Source organism: Urocitellus parryii, chromosome 2, assembly GCF_045843805.1.
Source record: "Urocitellus parryii isolate mUroPar1 chromosome 2, mUroPar1.hap1, whole genome shotgun sequence".
NCBI classification, from domain to species: domain Eukaryota; kingdom Metazoa; phylum Chordata; class Mammalia; order Rodentia; family Sciuridae; genus Urocitellus; species Urocitellus parryii.
In genome coordinates this window covers 91,990,570-92,002,315 of record NC_135532.1, presented here as the reverse complement: position 1 = coordinate 92,002,315, position 11,746 = coordinate 91,990,570, and the positions used below count along the sequence as shown (strand labels likewise).

At 53.0% G+C, this 11,746-nt stretch overlaps 1 protein-coding gene across 19 annotated transcripts; it reads left to right on the top strand.

Annotated features, from left to right (window-relative positions):
• Positions 1–28: 28 nt before the first annotated feature.
• On the top strand, positions 29–11,323 carry Usp19 (ubiquitin specific peptidase 19). 19 transcript variants are annotated; one of them, XM_026383785.2, is made up of 27 exons: positions 29–141; positions 1,545–1,804; positions 2,052–2,090; positions 2,236–2,364; positions 2,451–2,584; positions 2,658–2,960; positions 3,076–3,292; positions 3,422–3,578; positions 3,680–3,751; positions 3,867–3,982; positions 4,085–4,305; positions 4,390–4,585; positions 4,663–4,796; positions 4,907–5,065; positions 5,154–5,264; positions 6,013–6,123; positions 6,208–6,309; positions 6,952–7,092; positions 7,180–7,298; positions 7,511–7,648; positions 7,757–8,070; positions 8,174–8,284; positions 8,376–8,592; positions 8,675–8,827; positions 8,933–9,093; positions 9,175–9,353; positions 10,863–11,323. In XM_026383785.2, exons 2-27 carry the CDS (start codon positions 1,681–1,683, stop codon positions 10,977–10,979), a joined length of 3,975 nt encoding a protein of 1,324 aa, XP_026239570.2. In that variant the 5' UTR covers positions 29–141; positions 1,545–1,680; the 3' UTR covers positions 10,980–11,323. The 19 variants fall into 19 exon arrangements, with proteins under 19 accessions (XP_026239570.2, XP_026239569.2, XP_026239565.2 ...); XM_026383784.2 differs by lacking the exon at positions 10,863–11,323 and adding an exon at positions 10,211–10,720 and having other exon boundaries at positions 3,076–3,298; XM_026383780.2 differs by lacking the exon at positions 29–141 and adding an exon at positions 157–427 and having other exon boundaries at positions 2,661–2,960; positions 4,091–4,305.
• Positions 11,324–11,746: the final 423 nt, after the last annotated feature.

Genomic DNA, 11,746 nt, shown 5'->3' with positions numbered 1-11,746 from the left:
CAAAACCAGCTGCTAAGGCGGCGGCCGCGGGGCCGGGACGGGGGAGGGGCGCGCCGGAACCGGAACCGACCTGACGCCGGAACCGGAATCGAGAGCGGGTTGCCAGGGCCCGAAGAGGGCTGGCGGCGGTGGTGTAGCTCGGTGAGTGGGGCGGGCCTCAACTCGCCAGTTTGGTCGCAGCGGAGAGGCCGCTGTGCTGGCCCCCGGCGGCCTGTTCAAGGTCATGGGCTGTGCCAGCCCTGACTTCTGAGCCCCGCGGAGTGCCGGGACTACTGATGCCGGCGGAGCCGTTACACTTCGTCCGTGGCCGGCCTCCCTCCACAAAGAAGATTAGCGGCGAGCTAGGGTGGCTTCCTGGAGGAGGTGGTGGCAGTGGGGTTTCGAAGATTCGAGCTGGGTCTCGGCCCTGTTGGGGCGCTGGTCTGTGGTCAGTAGCTCTGCGCAGCCCTGTAAGGCCAGCTCGGGTCTCTAGACAGCTCTATTCCCGCCTCCACGGCGCTGGAGCATAGTGGGAGGTTAGCGACCCTCTACTTGGGCCTTGGATATAAGGAGGCGGAAGGAGGTGTACACTCTCCAAATCTGGACCTGCCTCATACCAATGCCACATTTTGCCTATTGAAGAGTATCTTACCACCTCCAGTTCCCAGCCCCACCCCCACAGTAACAGACTAGTCACTGTCTTGCTACTTGCTTAAGCCGGTCATGACCCTTCCAGGGATCCAAGATTCATGGTTCTTCCCCGACCTTGTTTTAGTATCTGGATTTGATAACTTCATTTTGGATGGATATGTGGCCCAGAATCCACTGAAAGGTCTGCTAGAAACTGGGTAGTAGGTCTCTGTGGCTTAGAGCTGATAAGTGAAGGGACTTGGGTAGGAACATGATGATGTTCTAATTTCAAGCTGGATGCCCATCATGCCTTAGCACTGTAGTTAGCCCATCTCTGCAGTTGAGAAGAGGAATCCCTTTGGGGATGGGGAAAGACCAAGTAATAAAACAACCACTTTCACAACAAAGGTGGAGCTGACAGGAGGCAGGTGGGGCACCTTAGCATCAGGACCTTTTCTGAGTAGTGGCAGCACTGGGCTGGACCTACAGAGCCTGGGCTTCCTGCTGCTTGACCGTCTCTGCCTTTTCTGCCTTCCTCCTACACCTACTTCTCCAGTGGTGACTAAGCAGCAAGTGAGAGTGAAGAAAAAGGGAGCACCCTACTTAGAGCGCCAGCCAGGCCCGTAGGCTGGAGCCATGGCTCCTGTCCAGAGGAGGATCCTGGTCCCGGGCCATGACTGCTTTGACCTGGCACCTCCTTGTGAGGCTTCCAACTTTGTGGGTCCTTATGGCAGGTATATAGGAGCCTTGGCCAGAAGTGATTGCTGCTACTTGCATTATTTATTCTCTCTTCAGAATAGTCTGAGAGTATCCAGGGTTACTTTAGGTGGTAAGGAGATATTAGAGTTAGGAGTGTCCTGGGTTGCTAAGCCCTGGCTATAGTCAAGGAGCATGTTGTTGGGCCTTGACAGAGATGATTGATCTTTTTTCATTAGGCTGTTGGTTCCTTGTTGGAGAATTTGGCCACAAAGAGTTGCCAAAATAGCTGGGCCAGGAAGAAAGCGCCGCAGCCCTGACCCAGACGCTGTTGCCGACCCCGGGACACTCTGGCTGTCAACCAAGCGGCTCAGAATGTCTGGCGGGGCCAGTGCCACAGGCCCAAGGAGAGGGCCCCCAGGACTGGAGGAGGCCACTAGTAAGAAGAAGCAGAAGGATAGAGCAAACCAGGAGAGCAAGGATGGAGATCCTAGGAGAGGTGGGAATGGCATTCTCAGAGTGTTCATGGCCTCCTTCCCTCTTACTGGGCACACAGATTGGGAGATGACTGTTTTGCTGCTTTGTCTTGGTCTGATACTCAGAGAAGGCCCCATACCAGCCTGAGTAAAGCTCTTGCTTTGAGCCTGGGGTCCTTGATTGAGATCCAGACAATGGTGTCTTGATGTGGTAGGGTCTTTGGGACTGGCTCCTCATCATTTCCTCACTGTTCTTTATTTTGTTGTCAGGGTCAGTGCCCACTCCAAAAGAGGAGCATACCAAAGAGGGTAAGTAATGAATGGGACTTTTGAATACTAAGGGAGGAGATGGAGTACTGGGAATTTAGCTCCCATCTGGAGAAGTCCCATTTTGGTTGGATCTATTATCAGCAGCTTGTGAATTCCTTGTGATCTTTTATCATTCCCCTTACAGAGTTGTTACTTGATTGGGGACAGAATGAAAATGAGGTAATTGTCAAGCTGCGTGTGGGAGTAGGTCCCTTGCGGCTGGAGGAAGTGGATACTGTTTTCACAGACACCAACTGTGTGGTGCGGCTTCCAGGTGTGTCCATCTGCCTTGACTACAATAGTGTATTTGAATTCTTTGATATCCTCCACCCCACATCACTGCTGCTCCTTTGTCTCTAGATGGTCGGCAGTGGGATGGTGTCCTTTATGCTGAAATAGAAAGTTCTTGCGCCAAAGTTCAGGCCCGTAAAGGTGGAATCCTACAGCTAGCATTACCCAAGAAGGTGCCTCTGCTTACGTGGCCCTCTCTCCTGGTAAGTTCTAGTGAAGGGAAGGGTGGGGATACACAGTGCAGTCTTCAGGGCCTCACTATTATATTTTTGGCAGAAGAAACCTCTAGGGACCCAGGAGCTGGTGCCCATGCTGCGGTGCCAGGAGAATGGGCAGGAACTGTCTCCCATTGCCCTGGACCCAGGCCCTGAGCCCCGCCGGGCTAAGCAGGAGGCCCGGAACCAGAAGCGGGCCCAGGGCCGTGGTGAGGTAGGCTCAGGGGCTGGCCCCGGGGCCCAGGCAGGGCCCAGCGCCAAGAGGGCTGTACATCTCTGCAGAGGGCCAGAGGGGGAAGGGTCCAGGGATGGCCCTGGACCCCAGGGTGATGCCCCACCCTTCCTGGCTGATCCAGCCCCCCAGGTGAGAACTAGGTGCCTGTTTGGGTCTTAGGAGATGGGGGGAAGGAGTATGGATTGGAGTGGGGGCCACCTGTTGGACCTAGGGCTGATCCTGCCCACAATCTTGCTACAAATAGGTTGAGGCTGAAGAACAGCTCTGTGTACCACCACTGAATCCGCAAACCTGCCTCCTAGGCTCAGAGAAGAATTTAGCCCTTTTGGCAGGAGAGAAGTCAGTGTCCCCCAGGAATGACCCAGTCTCCCCAGCAGTGGCCAAGATCAGAGACCCTGGGAAAGATGACCATGTCAAAGAAGAGATGACAGTAGCAACAGATGCCGCAACGTTGGTGGATGGTAAAGGTGGGGCTGGGGATGGGCAGGCAGAACCCCAATTAGGTTGCAGGATTAATGGGCTGGTAGGGAGTAGAGTAGCCGTAGACTGAAACCTATCCTGGGTGGTACTGAGCCATGGTCTCAACATAGAGCCTGAGTCCATGGTGAACCTGGCATTTGTCAAGAATGACTCATATGAGAAGGGCCCGGATTCAGTGGTGGTGCACGTGTACGTGAAGGAGATCCACAGGGATACCTCTCGAGTACTTTTCCGTGAACAGGACTTCACACTCATATTCCAGACCAGGTTGGTGGTGGGCAGGAGCCGGGGCAGATGGTATGCCTCAAATGGGACCATATGCCTCATGCTTTTTCGTTTTTATTGTTCCTTTTGCCCTGCATTTGCAGGGATGGAAACTTCTTGAGGCTGCATCCGGGCTGTGGGCCCCACACCATCTTCCGTTGGCAGGTGAAGCTCAGGTGGGTGGTGCCCGGCTCCACTACTGTGCCTGTCCCACCTGGGGCTCCTTCCTCCTGATCTGTCTAACCTGATACCTTCTCTACCTAAGTTCCTGAGCTCAGCCTTTTCCTGCAGGAACCTGATTGAGCCAGAACATTGCACCTTCTGTTTCACGGCCTCTCGCATCGACATCTGTCTCCATAAGCGTCAGAGTCAGCGCTGGGGGGGGCTGGAGGCCCCAGCTGCACGAGGTCTGCACACGAGCTCCCTTCATTGCCTAACCCTGCGTGACTGTGACCCCCATCCCTGCCACATGCTGCTAACCACCAGCCCCCTCATTCCCCCTTTTTAAGGTGCAGTGGGTGGTGCAAAGGTTGCCGTGCCGACAGGTCCAACACCTCTGGATTCAACCCCTCCGGGAGGTACCCCTCACCCCCTAACAGGCCAGGAGGAAGCCCGGGCTATGGAGAAAGATAAATCCAAGGCTCGATCCGAGGACACAGGGCTGGATGGTTTGGTGACCCGCACAACCTTGGAGCATGTTGTCCCAAAGCCAGAGCCACACCTGGCCTCGGTGAGAATCTTGGGTTGGGAAGGGCTAAGAGTGGAGGCTGAAGAGCCTCAGGGATGATCTCTCATGGCCCATTTGCTCCCACAGCCCAAGCCCACATGTATGGTACCTCCAATGCCCCACAGCCCTGTGAGTGGAGATAGCGTGGAGGAGGAGGAGGAGGAAGAGAAGAAGGTGTGTCTGCCAGGTTTCACTGGTCTTGTCAACTTAGGCAACACTTGCTTCATGAACAGTGTCATTCAGTCTCTTTCCAACACTCGGGAACTTCGGGACTTCTTCCATGGTGAGAACAGGGCCAGGAGCCTGAGGTATGGGCAGAAGGGGTACCTTTATTCCTCACTCCTTTTTTTGCTTTCCTAGACCGTTCCTTTGAGGCAGAGATCAACTACAACAACCCACTGGGGACAGGTGGACGTCTGGCCATTGGCTTTGCTGTGTTGCTCCGGGCCCTGTGGAAGGGCACTCACCATGCCTTTCAGCCTTCCAAGTTGAAGGTGATCTGTGGCCATTCTCACTCTTGGTTGGAGAGGGTGGGGAGGATCAACCAAATGTGAGTGCAGTGGGTGCTAAAGTTTTACACTCATACCTTGGTCCCTGCATCCAGGCCATTGTGGCAAGCAAGGCCAGCCAGTTCACAGGCTATGCCCAGCACGATGCCCAGGAGTTCATGGCTTTCCTGCTGGATGGGCTACATGAGGACCTGAATCGAATCCAGAACAAGCCATACACGGAAACTGTGGACTCGGATGGACGGCCTGATGAGGTGGGGGTGGAGGAGGTCAGAGGGTAGATATGCCTCATATGCATCCTAGCTCCTAGGTTTCCTCAGTTCTTACCACTCTCCTCCTCAGGTGGTGGCTGAGGAAGCATGGCAGCGGCACAAGATGAGGAACGATTCTTTCATTGTGGACCTATTTCAGGGCCAGTACAAGTCGAAGCTGGTGTGCCCTGTATGTGCCAAGGTGTGATGGGCTTTCTTGGGAAGAGGCCCTCTAGTTAGGCTCGGCTTGACTAGTTAAATTTGATTCAGAGACATCTGCATTTTCAGGTGCTACAGGGTAAAATTGGGGCAAGGAAGCTACAGGGAGGCCTTAGATTCCTCTGTGGGCTAAAGAAGTCAGGCAAGGTAGGCTTCCTGACTGAGGCAAGAGAGATGTTTGAAGTCAGGTTTGGTGTGACAGAGGTAAGGTATGACAGAGTTGTGCGTAACATTAGAAAGGCATGTGATGCTGGGTATGGTGGTGCACGTGTTTTATTCCTGCAACTTTGGAGACAGGAAGATTTCAAGTTCAAGAGTAGCCTTGTCAATTTAGCAAGACTGTCTCAAAAAGTAAAAATAAAAATGGCTGGAGATAGTGCTAAATGGTAAAGCACTATGTTCATTCCCTAATACCACAACACACACACACACACACACACACACACACACACACACACACACATACACACACACACGGAAAGGTGTGTGGGATTCAGGTAAAGGGAAAATCAGGAAAATGGCTAAGCTACCAGAAAAGGGGAATTTTGTCAGAAACGGGAAAGTGGAATTTTTCTTTCCTGGTGGACCTTCCTACTTCATCTAGTGTTAAGTCTGAGAGTTTGCTGATTGGCAGTGAGGGCCCTGAGAGCCATCGAAGGGCCTTTGTTAGGATCTGGGCATCAACATCTTGTCTCTTTGCAGCCACCCAAATGCCACTTCTGTATCCACAGGTCTCCATCACATTTGACCCGTTCCTTTATCTGCCGGTGCCCTTGCCACAAAAACAAAAGGTTCTCCCTGTCTTTTATTTTGCCCGAGAGCCACATAGCAAGCCTATCAAGGTGAGGAGTAAGCCTCTATTCTATGCTATTCCAGAGAACTGGCCCACCTTTCCCATTGACACACCTTCCCCGTTGTTGCCACAGTTCCTGGTGAGTGTGAGCAAGGAAAATTCCAGTGTGAGTGAAGTTTTGGATTCCCTCTCTCAGAGTGTCCATGTGAAACCTGAGAACCTGCGTCTGGCTGAGGTAAATCTGTTTTTCCCCAGGCTCATACATATATAGACGTGCATTGTGTACTTACAGCATAGACAGTTGTCTAGTCACTTGCATCTGTACATATACATGTGAGTGTACATGTTCAGGTATTGGGTAGAGGTGCCCTCAGTTCCTAGTTATCCAGGTTTACTAACCTTTTCTGTGGTAGACTCTAGTGCCTTTCCTGCTTTAGATAAAAAGCTTAAGCTGCAGGATTGTCCTACCATTTGCTGTGGTTCTCCATCCAGTTGCTATTTCATTTTATCCCAGATCCTCCCCAAGATTCCTTCCCTTTAGCCTAGCAGTGCCATTTGTCTCAGGGACCTAAGGGTGGGGAAGAGGATCCTCAAATTTGGCCTCTCCATGATAATGTATTGTAGTCTTAGCAGGACCTCACTAGTTATAGCAGGATAGAGGCCTTCAATGTGGAGAGCCAGTGTAGGGGATCCCTGCCCATGACTTTTTCTTTCAGCACCTATACTATGGGCCCTGAGACTGGTGCCAACACAGGTGGATACCTCTTTTGGCTCATAAACCAAGTTGTAGACTCAAGTCATGGGCAGTCTTTCTGCTCTGGGTCACAGCTAGGGAAAGGGCTTATCCTCACATGGGATCTGTGTCCTTTGTCCCCAGGTAATTAAGAATCGCTTCCATCGCATATTCCTGCCCTCTCACTCATTGGACACTGTGTCCCCATCTGACATGCTTCTCTGCTTTGAGCTGCTGTCCCCAGAGTTAGCTAAGGAACGGGTAGTGGTGCTAGAAGTACAACAGGTGAGTTGAGGGTCAACCTGATGGCACAGGGCCCTGGTGGTAGGGGCACTACTTTCTGACTTTGCTGAGCCAGACAACCCATGTTAGCGCCCCCAGGTGCCCAGCATCCCTATCTCCAAGTGTGCCGCCTGCCAGCGGAAGCAGCAGTCAGAGGATGAAAAACTGAAGCGATGTACCCGGTGCTACCGTGTGGGCTACTGCAACCAGTGAGGAACCCAGTGGTTTTCCCTGACTCTTCCTCTCCATCTTCCACACAAAGACACCACATATAGTTTAAGCCCTCCACCTGCTACCCTACTTCACCAGACCCTGGGGGAGGCAGACTGGCATATCTAATTTCCAGGGCTTCAGACTAGTCCCAATATATAGTTGTAGGAGATGGAATAAAGCCTTATTCTTATCTTCCCTTCCCTTCTAGGCTCTGTCAGAAAACCCATTGGCCTGACCACAAGGGTCTCTGCCGCCCTGAGAACATTGGCTACCCCTTCCTGGTCAGTGTACCTGCCTCACGCCTCACTTATTCCCGTCTTGCTCAGCTGCTAGAGGGTTATGCCCGGTGAGTGCCCAGAGGTTAAACTAGGATGGGATGGATGAAGAGAAATGATATTCAGAGGCACCAGATGGGTTGGTGAGGACTTTTCCTTGCCTTACTATCTATTGCCAGGTACTCTGTGAGTGTATTCCAGCCACCCTTCCAGCCTGGTCGCATGGCCTTGGAGTCTCAGAGCCCTGGCTGTACCACACTGCTCTCCAATAGCTCCCTGGAGGCTGGGGACAGCGAGAAGGACTCCACTCAGCCTCCTGAGCTCCAGCTGGTGACCTCTGTGGCTGAAGGGGATACGGGGGTCCCCCAAGTGTGGGCATCTCCTGATCGGTGCCCTGTGCCTAGCACCAGTGGAATTTCTTCTGAGATGCTGACTAGTGGGCCTATTGAGGGTACTTCTTTGCCTCCTGTCGAGAGGGTGTCCCGGCCTGAAGGTAAGATCCAGTTAAGGGCTCCAAGCACTGTGATGGGAGATTGGGGGAAGATTGTTTAGAGCCTGGTGGGCACGGGAGCTCTGACTATCATGTTCTCTCATAGCTGCTGTGCCAGGATACCAACATCCAAGTGAAGCCATAAATGCCCACACACCCCAGTTCTTCATCTATAAAATTGATGCATCTAACCGAGAGCAGCGGCTAGAGGATAAAGGTGTTTGAAGCTGTGGGAGGAAGCCATGAGGATAAGGGTTGAAGTGGCTGTTCTCCATAGCTTCATGACTCCTATTCCTGTTTATCTACAGGGGAGACCCCACTGGAGTTGGGTGATGACTGTAGCCTGGCTCTGGTTTGGCGAAACAATGAGCGCCTGCAGGAGTTTGTGTTGGTAGACTCCAAGGACCTGGAATGTGCTGAGGACCCAGGCTCTGCTGGTGAGGCTGCTCGCGCTGGCCACTTCACCCTGGACCAGTGCCTCAACCTCTTCACACGGCCTGAGGTGCTGGCACCTGAGGAGGCCTGGTGAGCATAGGGCAGCAGACAGGTAGTGGGGCAGCAAGGGAGGGAAATTGGCTGGTCCTGACCTTCTTCTGTCCCCTATCAGGTACTGCCCACAGTGCAAACAGCACCGGGAAGCCTCCAAGCAACTGTTGCTATGGCGCTTGCCAAATGTGCTCATTGTGCAGCTCAAGCGCTTCTCCTTTCGTAGTTTTATCTGGCGTGACAAGATCAATGACTTGGTGGAGTTCCCGGTTAGGTGAGTAATGGATCTTTTCATGCCTGTGGGCAGAGCAGAAGGGCCAGAGGGCATCCTGGGCACCTGCTAACCATTTGTTTCAACCTTTCTTTATTGGGTCTGCAGGAACCTAGATCTGAGCAAGTTCTGTATTGGTCAGAAAGAGGAGCAGTTGCCCAGCTACGACCTGTATGCTGTCATCAACCACTATGGAGGCATGATTGGTGGCCACTACACGGCCTGCGCACGCCTGCCCAATGATCGCAGCAGCCAGCGCAGTGACGTGGGTGAGGGCACACACAGCCAGCAGAATAGGTGGTAGGGGTGGTGGTACATGCTGTGTTCACACTCTTCCCACCCTGCTATAGGCTGGCGCTTATTTGATGACAGCACAGTGACGACAGTAGACGAGAGCCAGGTTGTGACACGTTATGCCTATGTACTCTTCTACCGTCGACGGAACTCTCCTGTGGAGAGGCCCCCCAGGGCAGGTCACTCTGAGCACCACCCAGACCTAGGCCCTGCAGCTGAGGCTGCTGCTAGCCAGGTGAGGCTTGGGGAGGCTTTACAGGCTAGTGGGGGCCAACTCAGATTGTGGAGAAGGGATGGAGGGGCACAGCTTTCTCTTTTCCAGCCATAGCCCCTTTGAGCCTTGGAACTCATAGAAGTTGCAGACATAGTTCCCTAATATTAAAGCTTCACCCAGAGGCATCCTGGTGCCCTAGGAATATTCACTAAGGTGCACACATGTACACCAACACACTGCCACAGTGTGCACAAAAGCACAGGTCAAGCAACTCCTCTGAACCTCACCAGGCATGTGATTTGAACAGACTAGATACGTGATCTCTCCCAGCTTTCTTCCTCTTACCCTCAACATGCTCACAGCTGAGGTGACAGCTATCTCCATTGAACCTTCAGGATCTTCTGTCTCTTTTACTCACAGCATGTGCTATAGGCCCCTTTGGTGGGCATAGTCACATCATTTTTCTGGACTGGCTGGCCCTTCTCCTCCCTTGACCCCTCTCTGTCAGGCTCAGAGAAATCCCTCAGAAGACAGTGGTCTGGATATGGGCAGTCCCCAGGAGATTTCCCTGGGGTTAGCAGGCCTATCTTTCATGAGCCAGTTCATTCTGTGGGAGGCTTGACCTAAAAATATTAACCAGGTAACCCACTACCCATCCCCATGAGATGCTGCTACATGTGGGTTGGGAAGCTGTGGAGGAGATCAAAAGGCTAACAGGATTTGTAATAGCCTTGAAATTAGCCACCTGCTTACTCCCTGCTGCTTGATCTGGGGCTTTAACCCTATTCACCCCAGGCAGGACTGTCATGCCCAGGGGTCTCAGGGACACTCGGTCCTTTCCACCCCTGGGTGCTGATGGCCGTTTCCACATACCGTAGGCTTCCCGGATTTGGCAGGAGCTCGAGGCCGAGGAGGAGCTGGTGCCTGAAGGGCCGGGGCCCCTGGGCCCATGGGGGCCCCAAGACTGGGTGGGCCCCCCGCCACGTGGCTCTACCACACCAGACGAGGGCTGCCTTCGGTACTTTGTCCTGGGCACCATGGCAGCTTTGGTGGCCCTTGTGCTCAACGTGTTCTATCCTCTGGTATCCCAGAGTCACTGGAGATGAGCTCATCTGCAGGCAGCTGCTAATGAGCTGTCCTTCCTCTCTGCCTCTCAGGCCATGCCTGCTTTTGGTGGGGAACAGCTCTGGGCTTTGGGCCTCAGTGTGCATCTGATGGGAGAGGGTGGTGATGTTGCCCCTGCACTGGCAGAGCATCCTAGGGTGGGTAGCCATCCAGCTGTCTGTCCAATTCCTCCTTCTGCTCTGACCCTTGGCCTGGGGCTTGGCCCTGCCCAAGCAACTTCCTGTATTTAAAAGTGTTAATAAAGCGAGACTATTCAGGCCCAATCTTGTCTCTGTCTCAACGTCGCTGCTGTCTGCGCCTGCCTTGGGGCCCTCCCTTGGGTGCCACGGCTCTGAGCCAGCACCCCCGGGATGCCAGGCAGCATGCTGGGCAGCCCCCAACCCCTGTCCTCATATTCTGTTGCAGGGACTAGGCCCTGGCCAGGCCCCCGAGGTGGCCCCCACGCGGACAGCCCCTGAACGCTTCGTTCCCCCTGTGGACCGCCCAGCCCCCACCTACAGCAACATGGAGGAGGTCGATTAGCAGGTCCCTGCCTGATGGGGGAACTGGGTTTGGGAGAATCCCGTACAGTGGCCATCTCTTTGCCATTTCTCCTTCTCTAACCCAGAGGACACTGGCTCCATCAGTGGGGAGTTGGGGTGTGTGATTTTGGGGTGGGGGCCTCACAGGTTGTGACCTCTTGTCAGCTTGGTCCCCAGTGGGCCTTGTGGCTTTTCCAGCTGCCTCCAGTGCTGCGTGATTTGATTCTCAGTTTTACCTTCAATTCTTCCTGACCTGCATTATAAACGTTATAATTTTATTCTAAAAATTGTAATTTTTTTTTTGCATTTTCGAAGTGATTGCTGCTGTTTAAATATATTTTAAAAATAAATAATAAATAAGCAGACTTAGTGACTTTGATCCACCACATCTTGTGGGATGGTATTCCCTCCCTCTCCGTCTGGTATGTTAATGTGTGTCTGTATATTGAAGACCCTAAAAGTACTCTAGTCAGAGGAGATGGTGGAGCCACAGCTCATTCCCTGTGGTCATGAAGCCCTAGTGTCATCAGCTCTCTGGAGCTGCCAGCTGCCTTGTCATCACACTGGTTCAGAGTGCCATATGGAGATGACTGATTGGCATCACTATCAAGATCTCAATACATCTGAGGAGTAGAGAAGTGCTCTGTGAACCTCTGGTGCTAATAGTATGGTATGAAAGCTGGAGACACTGGAGGACTTGGTGTGGGGTTGGGAGGTCCTGTGGGTATCTTTTCTGTTTCCAAGTCTTTGTTGTTTGAAAACCACCTG

Bases quoted from the DNA above. Each gene is read 5' to 3' on its own strand.
- Usp19 (XM_026383768.2), top strand. From the start codon at position 276: ATGCCGGCGGAGCCGTTACACTTCGTCCGTGGCCGGCCTCCCTCCACA. The intron at 2,585-2,657 runs GTAAGTTCTAGT...TATTTTTGGCAG, and splicing joins TTACGTGGCCCTCTCTCCTG to AAGAAACCTCTAGGGACCCA. The intron at 9,354-10,210 runs GTGAGGCTTGGG...CACATACCGTAG, and splicing joins CTGAGGCTGCTGCTAGCCAG to GCTTCCCGGATTTGGCAGGA.